Below are 21,655 nucleotides of genomic sequence, written 5' to 3' on the forward strand. Positions count from 1 at the left end.
CGCCTGTAATGCCTGATAAAGCAGTGTTTGTGAGCGCAGTGCTGCTTTGTGTACAGTCGTTACCGGGGAAACCGCTATTTTTACCGCTCCAAAAGCGGCACCTAGTGGCAAAGAATGATTGAATTGATTCTTCACAACCTCGTCCTTTGCCAGTAATGGCATGATGCTATCCACAGGAATCCGCTACAGTGTTTGAGGGAGGGGGGGTTCAAGTTTTCCCAGGTCTGCCCGCACAACAAGTGGGCGGGCAATATGCTAATGTTTCATGTTGACGTCAACATGAAACATTAGCATATTGCCTGCCCACTTGTTGGTCTTTTCGAGTTGGTCTGAATAAAAATGCTAATTCATTCTTTGCCACTAGGTGCCGTTTTATTAGCGGTAAAATTGCGGTTTCCCCGGTAACGCTGTACACAAAGCAGCACTGCGCTCACAAACGCTGCATTATCAGGCATTACAGGCATGATGAAACTAAAATTAGACCAATGGGACCAATCACCACAGATTAGCGTCAGGCAAAGGAGGGGTTTGGAAAAATTAAACATTGATCGAATCGTTTGGGAGTCGTTGAGCAAGTAAGGTAAAAAAATAAATGCATATTATAAGACAATGAAAGTGTTTTTTGACCTTGCATGCATGTCAACCTGTTGTTGGGGACTACCACAACCAAAATATGAACCTTTCATAACCCATAATAGGGGCACTTTATGATCCACCCAAAGATACAGATTTAGATAAGGTTATAGTGCTTCTTAAGCTATTACTCACTCTGATGTCCCTGTCTCCAAGGTCTCTGTCCATAAAAGTCTAGAGCTCCGGAGGGTGTCTCTAATGGATCGGGTGCAGGGTAACCCACACCTGGCTAGAACAGGAACAATGGGAGATTTTACAACACAAACTAAAATAAATGCAGATAACATTAATGATGCATTGCACTGTGGGTAGCAGTACCTCATGACTACAGAGCTGCCCTGCTTGCTGCTTGCGCTCCTGTGCATAATAAGCAGCCTGTTGATAGTAGAACCCTGGGTTCTGCGTCTGAATAGCAGTGAGGCCCAGTTTAATGGCCTCATCAAACAGATCACCAAACGACTGAAACCTACAGAAACAGAAGGAACAAGCAAGTGAGTGCATGTATAAAATCAAGACCACGGGTCACCATCAGTAGAATCTAAGGCTGGACAATAATTCAATATCAATATGTATCGCGATATAATTTTTTTCAATAACGGTGATATGATTTTTAAACACATTTCCGATATTTCGATATACATTACCAGTGTTTCCCATACATTGATTTATTTGTGTCGTTTGACTTCGTTGAATAAACATGAGCGTAGAATCATATCAAAAAACAATATAATTCTAAACTTTGCTTGTTTCTCTAAATGTGTAAGTTAAGTATTAGGTTTGTTGAGCAACATGCACAGAAAACATTACGCAATGAGACAGTTGGTTTTCTGGTTTAGTTTTTGTTACCTTGTTATATAAATGTTATACCTTAATAATGTCTGTTACAGTTTAGACCAGTGTTTCCCAAACTTTTTTTAGTCGCGGCACCCTTTGGAAATTTTAAAGGGGTCATATGATGCGATTTCAAGTTTTCCTTTCTCTTTGGAGTGTTACAAGCTGTTTGTGCATAGATAAGATCCCTGAAGTTGCAAAGACTAAAGTCTCAAAACCAAAGAGATATTCTTTATCAAAGTTAAGACTCTGCCACGCCCCCCTAAAACGGCTCATTCTAACACGCCCCCACATATCTACATCACTATCTGGGAAGATTTGCATAACGCCGCCAAAATGTTTCGGCAGCCGGAATTTCGGTGCATCTCTAATTATTGGCGACATCAGAAATGGATATTATATAATAGATGCTTTTTTGAACATTTTAGCAATTTAAAAATATTAAAAAAGGATTTTTTACACGGCACCCCTGCTCTCGACAGACGGCACCCCGGTTGGGAAACACTGGTTTAGAACATTATAATAATTACTCAACACGAACATTTTCTGAAGAAAATGTGAGTGGTGCTTGCCATAGCAAATGGGTGATTGCAAGAGAGAGCTGAGATAAGGCTTGTTCTACAGTGCTCTAAATGATTGCTAGGGCTTGGCTATATAGTTGCCAGTGTGATATTTAAAGCTTTTCCATTCTGAGTGAAAATAGCCCACTCCCTTAACTCTACACTGTTCTGATCCAGAGATCTCTCACTCTTTTTAAATGGAACTCCAAGAATATGAAATAAATTTTTGTGGATATTGCAGGGCTGAATCTTACTGTTTGGACATCCAGGCGGTGTGTTCAAATGCCAGCTCAGCGCTGCCGATCTTCTTCTTGCACAGGTCAATGTGTTTGCGGAACTGAGCAATGGCGTCCAGCGGGGTGTTATGCTGAAAGCACAGTCTGCAGATCTGCGAGAGAAGACCAATGTTAGACACCCGATAAAGAGATACACTCTGAACAATCAAAATGCACTCTGAAAATGCAACTGAACGTGACGGTGCTGTTTAAAAGAGAACAGGAAATGATCTCTGGCCAGTTTCCCGTGTTGTGTTTACAGCTGTTTAGATGACACCTCATACTGGCTGTGTCTCAAAAACTAGGGTTAATATTAACTAAAACCATAAAAAACATTTTCATTACCTGAAATAAAATAAAACATAAAAATATGAAAACAATTTTATTTCAGCTTGTTGCCAAAATATTGTCAATGACACAATGATTATAAAGATGAACAATATACTAGAATAATACTGCCCAAAACAATATGCAAGCACCATCCACACTTTCTTCAGAACATCTAAAAATGTAGTTCACCTTGTAGTTGATGAATCCAGCCATGGTTTTGATTTCAAGCATGTTGGTTTCATGAGCTCTGAGTTCATGAACGAGGCTATAAGCAGTCCTGTAATATCTGCAAGACAGCACATGAAATGTGTGTGGGTCCTAATAAATCAATTCAAAATAGCAATGTAAAAATTCCTGTTAACAGCACTTACTTGAGGGCGTTCTGAGTGTCCTGCTTTAGTTCACTGAAGAAGCCCATTTTAAACTGGTGCCTGACAAACAGCAACTAGAATTCAAAGCATTCAAATGTTATTATGGTGCAAACTGGGCTTTTTCACACTTAACAGTTGACTAATAAACAAAGAGCCACAATAAAAAATAACAATGAGGCAACTGCATGCCATATTCTTCAAGTAGGCTATGCATTCAAAAGAAGCTGAGAACTGTGTTCCTGAATTAATTTCTTTAAATTTCCTGCTTTTCACACTGGACGTAATGCCTCGTTTTGAGTGTTAGGAACTTCACACGCTTGCACAAAGATTAAAAGGTCATTTTGAAGAAATTCAGGTTTTATTCATTGCATTTGGGCTCCTGGTTACCTGGTGTGTAGTTTTATTGAGGAACTCCTTGTGAGATTTCACTCTCCTGATCTCATTATAATAGTAGGTCTGTGCATGTTCGTAGAATGCATTTTCCAACCTGCAGGCATGCAAATACAAAACTGTAAGTTGTGAAGATGCAAGTCAGTCACTTTCTGTCATGTAATCTAGGCTGTGATTGAGGCAGCATCAACCTTTTTTTTAACGTAAAAGAGCAGTGCGGCCATTTGTAACTTGAGCGTGTGAGGCTCTGGTGTCATCTGCTTCAAGTTGTCTGTTATGCTGCTTGATATCGCAAATTTAAATATTTCTTAACATTTTATTTTAAATTATCATCGTATTTATAAACACACTGCTTTGTAGTGCAAATAGTTTTACTGTTCACGGCACTTTGTTATTCTTCTAGTTATTTAGCTGTCCCAGGAAATGAATCAGAAGTCTCACACATTCACAGAAAACAGCTTACATCCATGTTGCAAAATAAAAGCAAACATTAAGTAAATATTAAATAAATATTAGTTCTGCATATTTGTTATTGGATACCACATACAAAGACAGATCTGATTGGGTCATTCAGACATAATGAACACACTCTACATCTAGAGACTCTAACCTAATGATGTATCCCACCAGGTGGTCAGTATGGGGCAGGACAAACAGGGACTTCCCAGACAGGTCACAGGCACCACATAGAGCAGAAGCCCTCTCAGATGCCACCAGATCTTCACCTGAGACACAACCACATCTTCACCCATCAACATCTACACCCATCATACTGAAGTTCCTGAAACATGGATTTCAGTTTTGTGATACCTGGTGGGAGAGGAGTTTTCTTCTGTATCAAAACAACAGCGACTTTCGTGTTTCTTCCTTGTAAACTTGTCCTGTGAGAAATAAATATATCTCAGAGCAGCAAACAACAAACTAAAATAAAAAACACCTGTTAGGATTTGTCCTAATATCTATTCAGTCAGGAGTTTTGGATTCTGTCACAAAATTAAACAATGCATTTCTTTCTTCGTGTTTTATTTAAACATTATTAACATACTATTATAGTATTTATTAATAATTTGAATTAGCTTTTTTTATATTTTCAATTTTAGTTTTAGTAACTTTTATATGTGCTTGTCATTTATATTAGTTTTTGTCTTTTTTTTTATATTTCTATTTAAATTTAATTTAATATTTTTATTTTCTATTTTCTTTTATTTCAGTTTACTAAGGGCTACTTTTAGTCATTTTAGTCCTTCAAATTATTTGTTTAACTTTAAAGGGATCATATGATGCGATTTCAAGTTTTCCTTTCTCTTTGGAGTGTTACAAGCTCTTGGTGCATTTTTTTTTTGAAGTTTAAGTTTTTCATCTATTATTCATATTTATATTATATATCAGCTTTATTTCAATAACCAATAACTATTTTTAATAGTTTAATAACACCAAATCAAGAATTGTGACCTTTTCATAAAACTATACCTGACAATTTCCACTTTGGTTGCACATTCTGATTGCTTTTCTTTCCATTGTGGATCGTCCCAGTCCAACTCATAAAACAGTACAACCAGTGCAGGCACCAGGTTGAGGTGTTTATTCATCCAGCCCGTCTTCAGTATCCCTTTAGGAATGTACCACTCATACGATGTTCTCTAACAAAAAAAAGAAAGCATATATATAAGGAGCATAAAGCATTTTTGAATATCTTTAGGTTTCACAGCTCTTTTGTTTCACCTTGGTTCTGCACTTTGGATACTCGTGGTCTCCTGGCAGAACTTTGAAAGAGATGGGCACTCTGTCTGCCCGCCTGTTGGCACAGAAGGCATCCCATATGGCTCTGTGGATGGCATTATAAACTACGTCCAGTCCTGTCAGTGCTACAAAGGCCATGGGCCTGCAGCACAGCTCTGGAGGAAGATCCCATTGAGCTGGACTCATGATGCCGGCAAACAGACCACCTGACCAGAACAAAAGCAACAAAAAATCAACTCAATATAGACTGAACTGAACCACAATCAGGGGGCAATACAGCATGCAATCCTAGGACATTTCTTTCATTTGATATGGGTTGTACATTGGAGATAGATGAGCAAGGTTTATGTTCAATGATCCTGCAGACAGTGGCTTGAACAACAGAAAACTCGAGATACGAAGACAGAAGCTCAACGACATACCCGTGACAGCTGATGCTAAAGCTAACGCTCAGTAATAGCCTGTTAAACAGCATTAATATGCCCAGCGCTGTCACTTATGACAGGTAACGTTAAATATTAGTCTATGAGCCGGGAGGTATTTACCTTTAGTTTCAAGTAGTGTTTTGCTCGGTTTTCAGCAGGCTGGCCTACATTTATGTACAGCTCTTGTTTATAATTAAAACCCCACCTTCACCATGACATATGACTGCTTCCTCTTTCGGCGGCTTTTCGCGTTGTTTTACAGGAGACGCGTCCCTTTACCGCCACCTGCTGGACTCATCCTGCGCTTACAGCTGCGCTTAACGCCCCTTCACATAAATTCCAAACTCGAAATCAGCATATGACAGAAAAGCCTTCAGAAACTTGCAGGTGACACTTCTTGATGAGGGATACATTTTTTAATGTGTGTTTGTTTAATGAGGTTGTTTTAACCATCAAGTATTAAAGAGTTAAAATGCAGTAATGTAGAGCTGTTGAAATAGTTATTGTCATATCTACGAATTCATTGATAGATATTGATTTCTTATCCCAAATCCAAAAAAAGCAGCCACTATACTATAGCATTACAGTACAGTACCAATACACTGCCATTTTATACTACTACTACTAATTACATAACAACAACAACAACAATAATAAACAATAATCTATTTAAACCCCCTTTATCGAGAAAAAAACAGTTTTGGTATAAATTACAAAGATATATAGAATAAATATAAACTGTATGTATGTATGTATTATAAATATGCATGAAATTGGAGCACTACTACCATTTATTTTTCATTTTATTTTTTTATTTTTAAACAAGAACAACAACAACAACAACAATAATAATATATTTTTTATCCTCTATCTGAAAAAAAATCCTTCAAAGAGTTTCATGTTCCCTATGATTTCTTAGCGAATGTATGGAATGTAAAATCACAGAAAATGCAGAACATATTGTTACATTGTAGGAAGTAAGGGAAGAGAGGATTAGATTAAACCAAACGATAAGTCAGACAGGAAGAAAATGGAACCTTGAGGGTGTTTTGGGAACAACAGGAGAAGGGGTTAAAGATGCACAGGATGCTGTTGTGGAATATCTGAAGGATACAGGGGTATATTATAGGATTTAGATAGTAGTGCTATAATATTTATTTATTTTATTATTTTTATTATTATTATTATTATTATTTAAAAAACATTTTTTGATAATGTAAAGTGCATTCATTGAGATATAAGCCATGCTGCATACTCCGATACAGTAGGTGGCGGTATGCACCTGATAAGTCATAGTTGCAATCCGCCATAAAACTAACTAACAACAACAACAACATGATTTCTGTTTTCATCTGATATAAAGTCCCTTTTTACTTCTTTTAAGAATATGTCAAATCCTTTGAACTCAAAGGCTTCTAAAACTTGTAACATTCTTGAGTCTATTGTAAGCTATCTTTAAAAGACTTTCCTTTCTTTCTTTTTTTTTTCTTTTTTTTTTTTCTTCTTTATCATTGGTATATTTTGTTAATTTGTGTAGCTTGTCTAACTTCATGTGATGATGTCTGTTAGCCCCATGTTACTTCATAACTGTTGTTATTCTTTCAATTGCAATAAAAAAAAATAATAAAAAAATTAAAAAAACATGATTTCTTAGCGCCCCTAGCGTTCATCTGAGCAAGCGCAGTGACGTTTAACGTGTGCGCACGCAGTAGCTGCAGTTCAGTCGAAGCCTCAGGTTCATCATCGGCTCTCTGCGGCACCATGGCCGATAAAGCACAGCTACAGGAGGCGATTAAAACACAAGGAGAGGTCGTCAGGAAACTGAAATCAGAGAAAGCGAGTAAAGAACAGGTTAGTATGAGATCTGATGCGTTTCAAAGCTTAATGACGGAGCACACGGTGAGATCAATGGCTGCCTGTTTTCAAATAAGAAAACGGGAGATCATAAATATTTACGTATCGTCTGCATGACAGGTTATGATCACTTTTAGTAGTTTTAATTGACTCCAATGCCATTATTTATTATTTAATGAATGTTATTCTATATTAGACATGCGGCATGATGCTAACTGTTAGCCAGCTGATGCAATCTGTCAGTCATGGTGGACATCATTACTGTATATGGATGGGTAAATAAATCTGTACTGATCAGTGGATATTATGAAATGCATTCAGTTATAGTGATTGCTGTAGAATGAAAATGTGAAGCTATTGAGTGTCCAGTGATAAATCACGTGATCAGTGATTGAAAATGAGACTCATCATTGTACTGAAGTATGTCTGTAACACACATCTACAAAATATGACAAATATAAATATGAAAATAGACCCATGACAAGTGTATGAGACGGTGCAAGTTGAGTCATATGTGAGGGATTTATATTTCATGGGGTGGTAAAAAGGCCCTAATATGGTTTATGTGCTCATCTAAGAAGTGTGGCGTGATTCTAACTCAGTTTAGGGATGCTGGTTGATTTTGATGGCCTCCTCTCATGTTTTGCTTCCTTGTTGCTGTGATGCCTCTCTTGTGGGCCCCTAGTGACAGGGTTGCTCACCACTTTTCTCCTGTTCTTCCTGCTTGTTGATGCGGATACCACCATCATCATCCACTGCGCACTTGGATTATCCTTGCTGCTTGTGGGATCGGATGGTTCACCTGCTTTTGGACTGTATGGGACTGTGATTTTGGTGTGTGTGTTTGGACTGTGCATAATGAATGCTCTGGGGCTGGTCTCCACGCGGCTGTGTGCTGGACTCATGTGCCGTCGGTCTGCTGTGAACCTGTCATCTCTGCGCTTCTCTTCTGGAATGACTTTATCACATGTACCTTTTCATTTCAGTCACAATTCAGTCACTGCTTATCTTATGTCTTTTAGCTTTACATGGCGCCTGTTGTCTGCTCACTTCCTGTTTCCCCATTCAAAACCATACAGAACTTATTGAAGAACAAAAATAAATGTACTAAAAGGGTGAGAAAATAGCAGGTCACATTTCACTTCAAAGTCAAGGAAAATATATGTAATTCTTACTATTTATTTATACAGTGCTGTTTGGGGTTAGTAATAAAAAAAAAAAGAAAGAAAGAAAGAAATACTTTTATTCAACAAGGATACATTAATTTGCTTAAAAGTAGCAGTAAAGACATATATAATTTTACAAATTATTTCTTTTTCAAATAAAGTTGTTATTTTGAACTTTCTGTTAATCAAATAATGCTGAAAAGTTGTATAATGGTTTTCAAAAAATATTAAGCAGCACAACTGTTGACAGCATTGATAATAGTAAGAAAAATTTCTTAAACATCAAGTTTCAGAAGGATCATGTGACACTGAAGTGATGGTTGCTGTAAATTCAGCTTTGCCTCACAGGAATAAATTACATTTGACAATATATCAAAATAGAAAACAGTTATTTTAAATTGTAATGAAAGGCTGAGAAAATAACAGGTCACTTGAAAAAATGTTTTAACCCCCCCCCCCTCATAATTTTAATTTCCTTAATGCAGACAGAAGTGAAAATTATCTTATTTGTACAAAATAATAAAAAAAAAATCAGCATTTAATTGTAATTCAAAACAGCAAATACAAACATAATGTATTGAGATGTTTTGAATGACAAGAATGAGAATTGGTGTAAAAATATTAATTTTTCAGAAAAAAAAATATCACAGGGGAAAAATAAATCCGCAAAATGAGGTTCTTTTTGATTTTGGGGTAAAATATGGTCTAGAAATTTTCTTGACAAGTTTCATGATTCACCCTAAAGCATTTTCAGTGTGCTGAAGATAAAATCTGTTTTGTTTTTAGATTGATGAAGAAGTGGCCAAACTGCTGCAGCTCAAAGCTCAGCTGGGAGGAGATGAGGGAAAACATGTGTTTGTTCTCAAAACAGCCAAGGTTAACAAAAACTGACATTTTAGACACACTGGTTTGTTTGAAGTGAGCCATTTTGCAGTGAGCTACTGTATTATATCTCTCATTTCCTCTCTATAGGGGACCAGGGACTATAACCCCAAGCAGATGGCTATCAGAGAAAAGGTTTTCAACATCATCATCAGCTGCTTTAAACGCCACGGTGCTGAAACCATCGATAGCCCCGTCTTTGAGCTGAAGGTCTCTTGAGCTGTTACATATTAGTTTGTGCATCACATACTTGCATTAATTCACCGTAATGACCCTGTTTGTTTGCGTTTCTGTAGGAAACATTGACAGGGAAGTACGGCGAAGACTCCAAGCTCATCTACGATCTGAAGGACCAGGGAGGAGAACTTCTGTCTCTGAGATATGACCTCACTGTATCCATCAGACATGTTTTTATTGATCTTATATTGAATCATTTTGCAGACACATAGCTGTTTTAAAAATTTGTTTATATTCATTAATTATTTTTTAATGAATCAATTCATAAAATGACATTTATTGGAGATTGGTGGGTATTTATTATTGCTGTAAAAGCCATTTTGGGTTGTGCCTAAAATCACTAGCATATGGCCAAATGCCCTCTCACCATAATTGCATAACATTTTTTTGGAAGACTCAACAGTGCTGTCTGCATTTGGCTCCTTGACTCTTCTCTCCTCAGGTCCCATTTGCTCGCTATCTCGCAATGAATAAAATCACCAACATTAAGCGCTACCACATTGCTAAAGTGTACCGCAGAGACAACCCAGCCATGACCCGGGGCCGTTACAGGGAGTTCTACCAGTGTGTAAGTACCTCTAAAACATCCCCCAGTAAAATGAGCTATTATTATTATTATTATTATTATTATTACTACTAGTAATTGTAGTAATAGAAATGTCAGTTATTATTAATTTTAATTTATTTAAATTTGAATCCAAACCTTGTTCTTGTGGCTGCAGGATTTCGATATTGCAGGTCAGTACGATGCCATGATCCCTGATGCCGAGTGTCTGAAAATTGTCTACGAGATCCTGAACGAATTAGATCTTGGAGATTTTCGTATTAAGGTTGGTTGCTGGTCAACATGAGAAATTTTCAGTGTTGTGGGCTGCATCTGAAAGCTGAAGCATGCTGAGGCTGGAAGGTAACAAGGCACTTCATAATCCAATGATTGTGTCACATCCTGTCTGCTGTGATGCCTTCATCTGATTGATTTTTGAAGGCAGCTTAGATGTATCCATCACTGCCTAAGATATCCCACTATCCTCTCCATTTTATTCTGTGACAGTTGAGCTAGAAAATAGAGATGGTGTCTAAAAGATGAAGTTTGTGTGTAAATGTACGCTTTTGACCAACTTTGTCCACTTTTGATGTCATTTCTAGTTAGAAAAATATTATGGTCGTAATTTAAAGGGGTCATCGGATGCCCATTTTCCACAAGTTGATATGATTCTTTAGGGTCTTAATGAAAAGTCTATAACATACTTTGGTTCAAATTTCTCCTTTTTACCCTTTCAAAATCAGGTCTGTTTTCAGCACGCCGTTCTAGTCCGTGTTACTTTAAATGCTAATGAGCTCTGCTGATCCCGCCCCTCTCTTCCGTGGGGTGACGAGCAGACTGTAAACTTCAGCCGCGAAACTTGCTAACTAGCACATATTAGGAAAGGCGATTTGCAAAGATTCATTAAAAAAAACCTTATACTCACTTCTTGTGTAGATGAAGCTGGATCATGAATGATTCGCTCGAACTTAAACGCATTTAGGCAGATCGGGGATCGGCGCATTCCTTTCAAAAACGAAAGTAACGTTAAACCTCTGCGTCTTCAGCGGCTCAGATGTCGGGAGTAAATGACGACTGCTATGTTCATTATTACATCCAGCAACAAAACACCTCAATCGCTTAATCGGAGACATTCTTGTCTTCCCCTTCACCGGAGTCGACACAATGGCGGACATCTCTCAGCTCACTCAGGGCAGGTCTTAGGGTAAGACAGACTTGTCAATCAACTATCGTGGGAGGGGCTTGTGCAGAACTACGTCATTCTGACAGGAATCTCAGAACAGCCTGATTTGAGAAAGGGGATTTTAAAATAGGGATTTAAAAAAAAAACACTGGGTGGATTTTTATCATTATAGGATGGATGTGTACACACACTTCCAACACACATTTATGTTCAAACAACAACAAAAGTGAATTTTGCATCCGATGACCCCTTTAATATTGCTTCGTTATCACCAAAGCTCTGTCTATTTTGTTTAGATCATTCGATCATTAAACTATTAGCTACCTCAGGAGCCTGACCTGAATCAGTTTTGAGAGGTACCTTTGTGCACAGATGCCTGAAGAGTCATTGCAACAAGTCAGCTGCAACGAGTCATTTTTGTTTTCTATGTTTTTTCAGGTGAATGACCGACGCATTCTAGATGGAATGTTTGCTGTCTGTGGCGTTCCTGATGAGAAGTTCCGCACAATCTGCTCCACAGTGGACAAACTAGACAAGGTGAGAGATCAAACTTGAGCCGTTACATGTCAAAGCGGTATTTATTGTTTGAATTTTGTGATTTAAAATTAGCAGAATTTGAAAGCTGAGACTTTGTTTCATATCGAAAGTAACAAAGCAGAAAGCGTATTGGATAGGAGGCACACTCCAAATGATTTGGGATGTGATTAATTAAATTCAGTTAATCTATATTGTCAACCCATCCCTAATTTAAGGTTTGACATGCTCGTTGTGTTTATAGATGGCCTGGGAGGATGTAAAAAAGGAGATGGTGAATGAGAAAGGTCTTTCAGAGGATGTGGCTGATCGGATCGGGGAGTATGTCAGCATGCAGGGTGAGTAAACATTCATCACTCCCACATTTAACAATCACCTACAGTTTTTACCCAGCCAGATGTGTTACCTCTTGTGTTTTCCTACATCTGCTGACATCTTTGACCTCCAGGTGGGCAGGATCTGGCCGAGCGGCTGCTTCAGGACCCCAAACTGTCCCAGAACAAACAGGCCTGCGCTGGGCTCACGGATATGAAGCTGCTCTTCAGCTACCTGGAACTCTTCCAGGTCACAGACAAGGTGAGGTCAGAGGTCAAGAACGTGTCAAAAGAAAAAGTTATTCCCTATTGTCCTTAATACTGAACAAAAGGTTGTAGTGAAAATTCTTCTACTCTGCAGTCTTTTCTAATTGAATATTTATCAATCAAAATAATTGCATTTATCTTTTCTTACTTGCATAGCATGGGCATTATATTGTATTAGTGTTTGCTAAAAAAAAACACACACACACACACAAATGAAGATAATTTGATGATATTTGAAACAGATTTTCAGCCAATCAGAGCATAGTCAACTGTGTAATATAGAGCAGTATTTTGGACCAATGAGATTTCACTGTGGGTGGAGCTACGCAGCTTGACGTGACAACTTGTAACCAAACTGACTTAAATACAGCTAGTTAGAACAAAAACTCAAAATTAACTTGCTGATGCTGTATCACTTCACACCTGATTATTTTTTTATGCTCCACATGCATCTTCCTTACATTTTATGACCCATTAGATAAGAAATACACACCCTATAAAATTTATTACAAGGGTGTTTCATTTCAGTAAATGCAGTTATAATTTCATGTTCATTATTTCTTTTTTCACACTCTGCATCTGTGATCTTGTTCATTTCGTTTGCCCTCATTAATTTTTAAATCTTTCTCTCTAGGTGGTATTTGATTTGAGTCTGGCTCGAGGACTGGACTACTACACTGGTGTGATTTATGAAGCGATTCTCTCCCAGACCATCCCAGCACTGGTGTCCACGCCTGCAGAGCAGAACGGGGCAGATGAAGCTGGTGTAAGCGTTGGCAGTGTGGCCGGCGGAGGGCGATACGATGGTCTGGTGGGCATGTTTGACCCCAAGGGCAGGAAAGTGCCCTGTGTGGGTGTCAGCATTGGGATTGAGAGGATCTTTTCCATCATGGAGCAGAAGGCCGAGGTGAGTAAGAGAAAGAGGGGTAGGTTTAAGGGTGTATAATGATAGTCTGTATAATAGTCTGTTTGGGAAGCTTGCGTTATACAATATTGTTTTACATTTAAATATAATATGAAAAAAAAAACTGGGAATATTAATGTTTTGTTTTAAATATTTAATTATTTAATGCTTTTTAAACATTTGGAAGGATTGTTTATTTTTAAGCCATGTAATACCAGAATAAAGGCTAATTATGACTGAATAAAAACAAAAGAAAAATGAGGATTACATCTCATACCTGGCAGAGATGTGAAAGGTTCGTGGAGTGAGAACAATAGAAACATGAATGGGGCAGTTTGCGGGGCCAGACATCAGACAATAGCATGCAGGGGAGCTTACAATAAATTATTTTATTAGCCTTCTCTAATGACTCAGGACATGGTCTTAGAAAATGTTTCATAAAATGCGTAGTTTTAGAGATAACGTCCTCAAATTCGAAATGAAGCATGAGCAGACTTGTGGCTTCAGCTTCATTGTGTTTCTAAAATCATTTACCACAGCCACATATTCTTATTTTTGTGTTTATGTTTTAGCTTATATATCTCCATATTCATAACAGTCTGAGTAATTCTGTGTCTCGAACAGTAAACTTTCAAGTGTCAGCTTTGTAACTATAAGTTGGTTATGTATCTAGTCAGAAAGACCCATGAGCAGCAACCTTTTTTTTGGGTATGTCATTTATGTTCCCATGCCAAAACGGGGTGCTTGAGAAGGAGTTTTAAATGTATTTACATTTTATTTAAGTACATTTTTAGAATAGTGCCACTGTATCATATGAGTGGTATTTAACATTTTAAACTGGGAATATTAAAGGGTCGGTTTTAAATCTTGAATTTTTTTTAAACATTTAGGAAGATTAATGTTCATTTTTAATATTTATTTTAATTATTTAATGCTATTTATTTTTAATTATTAATAATTTAATTAAATTTTTAGGACAGTGCCACTGTTTTAATATGAAAGGTATTTAAAACTTAAAACTGGGAATATTAATGGTTCATTTTAAATATTTATTTAATACTTTTTAAACATTTGGGAAGATTAATGGTTGATTATTAATATTTATTTTACTTAATACTATAAAAATTTATTTTTATTTACGTCATTGAGTGCATTTTTTAGAAACCTTTTTAACTTTTAAAAACAATATTAATGGTAACAATAGTTTAATTACTAAATGCTTCTTTTCATTGTTTCCTTTGAGGTACTTTTTGGAATGGTGCCACTTTTTTTTGTTTGTTTTGTTTTTTTTTATTACAAAAGGTATTTAATATCTGAAAATTAATGGCTTATTTTTCATGTTTAATTTAATGCGTTTTAAATTACATTTAGTACATTTTTAGAATGGTGGCACTGTATTTTAATATGAAAGGTATTTAAATACAAATATGGAATGATCCCATCTCCTCCAGGCATCTTCAGAAAAGGTGCGCACCACTGAAACTCAAGTGCTGGTGGCCTCAGCGCAGAAGAACCTTCTAGAAGAGCGACTCAAACTGACCAATGCGCTTTGGAATGAGGGAATCAAGGTTTGTATTTGCTTGAATGTCGTATCAAGAAAACCAAAATGAATTTGGAGTTGGATTGTGGATCTCTGACTCTGAACTATGTATTATGTGCTGTAGGCTGAAGTTTTATATAAGAAAAACCCAAAGCTGTTGAGCCAACTGCAGCACTGTGAGGAAACTGGGATTCCACTGGTGGCCATTTTAGGAGAACAAGAACTCAAAGACGGAGTTGTCAAACTGCGCAACGTAGTCAGCCGAGAAGAGGTAAAAACGTTTACAACGTCATGCCATTCACAAAATATTTTAACTGGGTATAAAAAATGTTATGCATTAAACAGGCTACATTAGTGTCACAATCTTGTATTGCATGTATATTCATCTTGAAAATAAATAGTTTTACATTTTTATACATCTTTGGGAGTCTGATAAAAAAATAAAAAAAATAAAATAATAACTAATATTTTGTCTGGTTTCCTGTAGGTTGATGTGCCCAGAGCGGATCTGGTGGATGAGATCAAGAAACGGACCTTGTAGTCGTAAAGGGATAGTTCACCCAAAAATGAAAATTCTGTCATTAATTACTCACCCTCATGTCGTTTCAAACCCATAAGACCTTCATTCATCAACAGTCATCATATAGACAGAGGAGGACAGTGGACCCACTGCCACTTACCAAACGCCAGTTACAATTGTGTCAGTTGTCAAACATGTACATTGAGCAAACATATTCAACTCATTGCCTGCTCTTTTAAAATGGGCTTGGATTACGTCAGATCTATCAATAAATGAGTAACGTTTTGTCTTGTCTTAATGTGTCAGTCATATGTTTTAATGCCACATGCAAGATTACTTTTACGTTTTCTCTACATTCTATGTGACTTTGTCTTTAAGACAGCTATAAATATTAGTATTGTAATTTTACATCTGTTAAATAAAATTATTTTTAAATAGTTTATTTTATAGGTAAAATTGACAGTCATATTTCTTAGACATTAGTATTGTAATTTTACAATGGTAATTATTTTGAGACAGCTATAAGTATTGTAATTTTACAGCATTAAAATATTTACATTAGTAATATTTTAATATTTAAGATGGCCATAAATAAGAATATTTAAATTTTACTGCTATAACATTTTGTTTTACAGTATTGAATTTCATACAGATTAATCAGTTTTCATAAAAATTTGTGATTATTTTATAATCATATTGATATATTAAAATACAATTTTTCAAAGATGACTTGATATCGCTCCTTAACAACCCATGTGGCTTGAGGTACCATTCATATCTAGCAATTTTCTGCATCAAAGTTTAGTACTTGTGTTGGGGTGTTTTAAATTACCGCAACTTCTTATCCAAGTAATAATTAGGGATTTGAACAATAGCATACACAAGAATGATTTCTTGGAACAACTTATTTACTGTACAAAAGTCATTTATAATCAGTACAACCCATCAAACAAGGAAACAAGAGCACACCATGCAAAGTCAACAAACGTGACAAACACTCAAAATAAATTGTGAAAAGTCAAATACAGTGGAAAAACACTCAAAATAAGTAGTCGTGAAAACAGGCAGTCGTCCAAATGTGATGAGGCTGACTAAAATAAATGATTAATATTACATAGTTAAAATATTATAAAACATTATACCAACAAGAACATAATACTTCAAAACTCCTTCATACCACTGAATTCAAGAGCTTGTAAAATTAAAAGAAATTCACTGCCTAGATTGGCTTTTTTTTTTTCTTTAACATTAAACTAAATACTCGTTTAATCATTAATTTCCACTTATCTGAAACTGGAAGAGTACATGCCTTCAAACCGTAATACTGAACATAAAACTGATAACTTCACATTACATTAACAACAGCAGCTACATTTTTAGAAAGGTCGTAAATTTGAGACTTTACACATGGTTTGGATCGCCTGCTCGGCGGCGGCTCGATAAACTTCCACCTTCATGGCTTGAATGCTGGTGCCTGGAAGGATCCGGATAAACCCGCACAGGGGAAAAAGAAGGCCTGGGATCAGAATTTTGAAGATGAAGCAGAGGAAGCCGTCGGAGCTGGTGCGATGGAAACGGACTTCATACTGTGGAGTGCCAAGTCTGTACAGCTCGCATATCCACTGCAGCTGAGACACGGCATCGTGGTTCACGGGGGCTTGAGGCATCATCTCATCTCTCAGGCCGGCCGGACCCCCCACGGCCCGGAAGAAGGGCTGGATAGGGGGATGGGATGGGACATCATGAAGCAAGGGCTGAGGGTGCAGGTGGGGAGGGGTGATGGAGGGTTTGGGGAGGGGATTCAGAGCAGGTGGAGTAAAGCAGTCGTCGTCTTGTCCGGTCTCTGCGACATGCTTGGACTTGGAGAACGACATCCATTTCACAGTAATTGAAATGCCGTACCGCTTCCTAAAAGCTAAAAAAAAAAAAAAAAAAAAAAAAAAAAAAAAAAAAAAAAAAAAAAAAAAAAAAAAAAGACATAAGAAAAAAAACAAACAAACAGCTTAAAAGATCAATGTTCTTAATTAACGGTGACATAATTTGTTGCATTTTACAATACTTTCTCTTACTCCAGTTTAATGTGCAGAAAAAAGAAACGATTAGATAGATAGATACCTTGCACAAGCACTTTCTTGGCCATGGATGCGGCATAGTGGGAGGAGTAGTTCACTAGAGCCACAACCTCTCTCCCTTTGGGCCCGGGCATCTTCAGCAGGACATCCTCCACCCCGTCAGAGAGCATTCGCAGTACCGTCAGCAACTCCCCCTGATTTGTGCTAGTTGGAAGATCCCCCAGACGCAGCTGCCGCTTCTCCGTGCTCTTGCGCACCGTCAGGCAGCCCCCCTCCGGCAGACGGTAGTGATGCAGTGTCATGACGGCAGCAGAGGCGGTGACCGGGTCACCGTACTTTGCGTAGGCGAAGCCTCGGTTCTGCCCGCTGAAGTTCATCATGAGACGAAACTCGTAAATAGTGCCAATGCTCTGGAAAAGAGGGATCAGGCGGTCCTCATAGATGTCACGTGGTATCTGACTGATGAAAACCTCACAGCCCGGGCCGGGAGCAGGACCTTGCCAGACTGGAGTAAGAGAAAAAAGAAAAGAAGTCAAAAGGAGTGATAATTTATGTGTGATCAAAAACAAAAGTGACTGGGATTAGATTTCAAAAATACTTCATGTTGAAACAAATTTGATAATAGTATGAGAGAGATTTACATATATATATATATATATATACACACACACACACACACACGCGCAACAATACTTAGACTTGAAGTTACGCTTCATTTATACACACACATATATATATATATATATTACACACTTTTGCCAAAATACACTTTTTGAAAGTGCTTTAAAAATAAAAACAAATAAATAAATAATTAAATAAAACCTGGTTAGCTGTAACTTCAAAGCTTCGTGAATTCATGTCGACTAGTGGTCAAACTGTGATAAAAACATCTCTTAAAGGGGTCATATGATGCTTTTTTAAAGATCATTATTTGGTGTAACAGAATATGTTGACATGCTTTAATGTTCAAAAAACACATTATTTTTCAAATACTGTACATTATTGTAGGTCTTCTATGCCCCGCCTCTCTCAAACGCTTCGTTTTCTACAAAGTCCCTCCTTCCGACAAGCGCAGTCTGCTCTGATTGGCCAGCTGACCCAGTGCATTATGATGAGCCGAACAACGCAAGCACTCGTCGGAAATGTAACGCCCCTTACCATAACCGCGAGCTTCAAGACCATCACAGACACTAAAATGCTCAAACTGTCAAGATCTGACTTTATAAAACATATATTTTGAGATTTATTTCATAGCACTTTAAGCTCTTTTAGATATCAAGATCAAGGCAATTCCTCATGATATGATCCTTTAAAAGTGTAATTATACTCTGAAAAACTGATGAAAACATCACATAATAAACACTGATCAGAGACTCAGATCAAAGCTGTAAATTAGATGTACTAATTGAGCAAAAACTACTAAAGAAGTTACCATCTATGCACTCATGATCTTTGATACATATAAAACATAAAAGGCATTTAACAGTTAACCCCCAATCGGAATAATATTACTAAAGTTAAAAGTTTGACAGCTAAAACACAGCTATTACTTACTTACACAGATATTACACTTGGTGTCTGATTTATACAAGTTATATACATCTAAAGTGATCAACACATTAGAATTTAAATTCAATCATCTACAAATTTTACTTTAAAAAGGGATCTTGAACCAATCATTTTCATCAAGCAATAATCTAAAACCATCCAATCGGCAATAATTGAGCAGCAATAATGAGGACTTGCAGCCTAATTGAGCTCCAGGTGTCCATGCTTTAATGGAGGTAAAGGCAAAGCACAAAAGAGGCATGGTTCAGACTTTAATAAGATAGCTTCAATGTATCAGTCCCACATGACAAGCTGTTTTAAACCCAAAATGATAAAGATTCGTTCCTAAAACCTCTAACAGAACAGGTAAACAACCTGTTTCTGCTCTACTTAATACTATGAAGGAAAATGAGAGGCCATTTATAACTACATCATACTTCAGTCTCATGCTATGAGACATAAGTGAGCTTGAAATGCCATGTTGTGTTTTAATTGCAAAGGGCTGATCTCAGTTCAATTCTTACCCGGAGGAGGACCACCATATTTCCTCTGCCCATTGACCTGTGTTAAAGTGATTGAGCTTTTCAGCATCCATTCTTGCAGTGACTTCAGTCTCTGCGGGTTCAAAACCTGCCCGCAATCAAATCAGAGAGGTGATGTAATGCTTGCCATGTTATATCGATGAGCTGAAGTGCTCTCAAACGTCAAACTGTGATGACACAGAAATAAACTCATCTTGCGTCAAATTCTTACTGCGCAAAGTTTTGGCACAACAAGTACGTTGTTTGTAAGTATTAACTGTAAATAAACTCGCTCACCTGCTGTAGCTGCTGTCCCTCCATGTCGCTGTCCACCTGTGATGGCACACCTGTAAATTGGTGGAAAAGTCAAGCAAAGGTCATTAAAATAAACCTCATGACTCTCTAGAGACACTATTGGACACGCTTGAGGAAAGTGGGCGGCTTCTGCGCAGCGCGCTCAAAATTCAGTCCTGAACATAGATGATGCTGAGACTTACACAATTAAGATTTTATAGACAGCTGTTAAATGTATAATTATTCGTGTTTGCATGAATGGATCTGTTATATAACTTTTTTAAACTGGTTTAATTGGGGGAACAATAATTAGAGACGTTCCGCTCTTCACCAGCAGGTGGCAGCTTTGTATGTGATATTTTGAGCGAACGTCATTCATCATCCTTGGCAACATTATTGTTACTGTTTAAAAACATGTTTCATTTCATCTTTCGAGAGTCATATATGTGCAAATACGGGTTTTTTCCCCCCGTTTAGTTGTTATATGTACAAAACAGCAGGACATATGGAGATCTTCCTGTGTTTTTATTCCAAGGAAAAATTATGAGTTATTAGGTGACCTGCTGGGCTGAGTTTTCACAGGTCATGACCCCTGCACCATAAAACTGTCTACAGCAGTTTACAGAAAATTCGATTAAAATGCAATATAACGGTACATATTTACAAGACAATTAACTCTTTTAGTTTATGATGTATGCCACTCTCTGAATTAAACATATGATGATTTGAAACAGGTAAATACAGTAGGCATGTCTACACTGCACAGTATGCAAGAGTTTCTATTCCAAACATATTTTTTTACACTTCATTTTAAGGTAGCTTTGTGTATTAATTATATTATATATATTTATAATTAATTTGTAATTAAATTTGAGAGAACATTGAATTAAAATGCAATATAACTGCATTTATTTTTTTCATAACAGATAACAGATAATTAACCTTTTTTTGTTGTTTTTGTCTATGATACCTGGACGCCACTCACTGAATAAACATACAAATTGATGAGTTCATATAACAAAAATGTTGCATATTTAAAAAAAATAAAAAATCATCATTGCTGGGGTTTTTTTTTATATAGTATGCAACGGTGTACACTGCTGGACACGCTTGAGGAAAGTGGGCGGCTTCTGCGCAGCGCGCTCAAAATTCAGTCCTGAACATAGATGATGCTGAGACTTACACAATTAAGATTTTATAGACAGCTGTTAAATGTATAATTATTCGTGTTTGCATGAATGGATCTGTTATATAACTTTTTTAAACTGGTTTAATTGGGGGAACAATAATTAGAGACGTTCCGCTCTTCACCAGCAGGTGGCAGCTTTGTATGTGATATTTTGAGCGAACGTCATTCATCATCCTTGGCAACATTATTGTTACTGTTTAAAAACATGTTTCATTTCATCTTTCGAGAGTCATATATGTGCAAATACGGGTTTTTTCCCCCCGTTTAGTTGTTATATGTACAAAACAGCAGGACATATGGAGATCTTCCTGTGTTTTTATTCCAAGGAAAAATTATGAGTTATTAGGTGACCTGCTGGGCTGAGTTTTCACAGGTCATGACCCCTGCACCATAAAACTGTCTACAGCAGTGGATGTTTTTTCAAGATTTGTGTTTTGTTGTTCATTCCATTTGTTTATATAGTTTCTCTTTTTCTTGCTATGTTTATAATTATTTTATATAAAATTATTTTTTCCTTGCTTTTATTTTTAT

The 21,655-nt window shown here is 36.9% G+C and overlaps 3 protein-coding genes across 4 annotated transcripts in view; 1 reads left to right on the forward strand and 2 right to left on the reverse strand.

Annotated features, from left to right (window-relative positions):
- The window catches only part of LOC107731725 (trafficking protein particle complex subunit 11-like), an 18,860-nt gene extending 13,068 nt beyond the window's left edge, over positions 1-5,792 (reverse strand). The window contains exons 1-11 of the mRNA XM_016542878.1: positions 5,676-5,792; positions 5,113-5,336; positions 4,861-5,030; positions 4,201-4,271; positions 4,001-4,115; positions 3,388-3,487; positions 3,001-3,074; positions 2,819-2,915; positions 2,279-2,412; positions 952-1,099; positions 769-862 (exon numbers count right to left, since the gene is read on the reverse strand). Of these exons, the coding sequence (XP_016398364.1) occupies positions 769-862; positions 952-1,099; positions 2,279-2,412; positions 2,819-2,915; positions 3,001-3,074; positions 3,388-3,487; positions 4,001-4,115; positions 4,201-4,271; positions 4,861-5,030; positions 5,113-5,316 (1,207 nt within the window). The 5' untranslated portion in view covers positions 5,317-5,336; positions 5,676-5,792. The remainder of the gene's footprint in view (positions 1-768; positions 863-951; positions 1,100-2,278; positions 2,413-2,818; positions 2,916-3,000; positions 3,075-3,387; positions 3,488-4,000; positions 4,116-4,200; positions 4,272-4,860; positions 5,031-5,112; positions 5,337-5,675) is intronic.
- Positions 5,793-7,224: 1,432 nt separating this feature from the next.
- LOC107731721 (histidine--tRNA ligase, cytoplasmic-like) lies at positions 7,225-15,523 on the forward strand. 2 transcript variants are annotated; one of them, XM_016542869.1, is made up of 14 exons: positions 7,325-7,406; positions 8,095-8,378; positions 9,362-9,451; positions 9,548-9,667; positions 9,754-9,849; positions 10,137-10,262; positions 10,417-10,524; positions 11,860-11,958; positions 12,200-12,293; positions 12,404-12,531; positions 13,171-13,443; positions 14,892-15,008; positions 15,105-15,251; positions 15,468-15,523. In XM_016542869.1, exons 2-14 carry the CDS (start codon positions 8,268-8,270, stop codon positions 15,519-15,521), a joined length of 1,563 nt encoding a protein of 520 aa, XP_016398355.1. In that variant the 5' UTR covers positions 7,325-7,406; positions 8,095-8,267; the 3' UTR covers positions 15,522-15,523. The 2 variants fall into 2 exon arrangements, with proteins under 2 accessions (XP_016398356.1, XP_016398355.1); XM_016542870.1 differs by lacking the exon at positions 8,095-8,378 and having other exon boundaries at positions 7,225-7,406.
- A 1,239-nt stretch (positions 15,524-16,762) lies between these two features.
- LOC107731723 (dead end protein 1-like) lies at positions 16,763-20,315 on the reverse strand. Its single transcript, XM_016542874.1, has 4 exons — positions 19,939-20,315; positions 19,645-19,750; positions 17,616-18,077; positions 16,763-17,415 (listed from the first exon to the last, which is right to left on the reverse strand). Exons 1-4 carry the CDS (start codon positions 19,960-19,962, stop codon positions 16,877-16,879), a joined length of 1,131 nt encoding a protein of 376 aa, XP_016398360.1. The 5' UTR covers positions 19,963-20,315; the 3' UTR covers positions 16,763-16,876.
- Between the last annotated feature and the right edge of the window lie 1,340 nt (positions 20,316-21,655).

This window comes from Sinocyclocheilus rhinocerous, unplaced genomic scaffold, assembly GCF_001515625.1.
Source record: "Sinocyclocheilus rhinocerous isolate Xijiao unplaced genomic scaffold, SAMN03320098_v1.1 scaffold3446, whole genome shotgun sequence".
NCBI classification, from domain to species: domain Eukaryota; kingdom Metazoa; phylum Chordata; class Actinopteri; order Cypriniformes; family Cyprinidae; genus Sinocyclocheilus; species Sinocyclocheilus rhinocerous.

What these genes read in the sequence shown, in the direction of transcription:
- LOC107731721 (XM_016542869.1), top strand. Translation starts at nt 8,268, where the DNA reads ATGAATGCTCTGGGGCTGGTCTCCACGCGGCTGTGTGCTGGACTCATG. An exon ending in TTGTTCTCAAAACAGCCAAG is followed by an intron (nt 9,452 to 9,547) that starts GTTAACAAAAAC and finishes TCCTCTCTATAG; the next exon opens with GGGACCAGGGACTATAACCC. An exon ending in TTTGGAATGAGGGAATCAAG is followed by an intron (nt 15,009 to 15,104) that starts GTTTGTATTTGC and finishes TATGTGCTGTAG; the next exon opens with GCTGAAGTTTTATATAAGAA.
- LOC107731723 (XM_016542874.1), bottom strand. Translation starts at nt 19,962, where the DNA reads ATGGAGGGACAGCAGCTACAGCAG. An exon ending in ATATGGTGGTCCTCCTCCGG is followed by an intron (nt 18,078 to 19,644) that starts GTAAGAATTGAA and finishes CTCTTACTCCAG; the next exon opens with TCTGGCAAGGTCCTGCTCCC. An exon ending in CAAGAAAGTGCTTGTGCAAG is followed by an intron (nt 17,416 to 17,615) that starts GTATCTATCTAT and finishes TTTTTTTTTTAG; the next exon opens with CTTTTAGGAAGCGGTACGGC.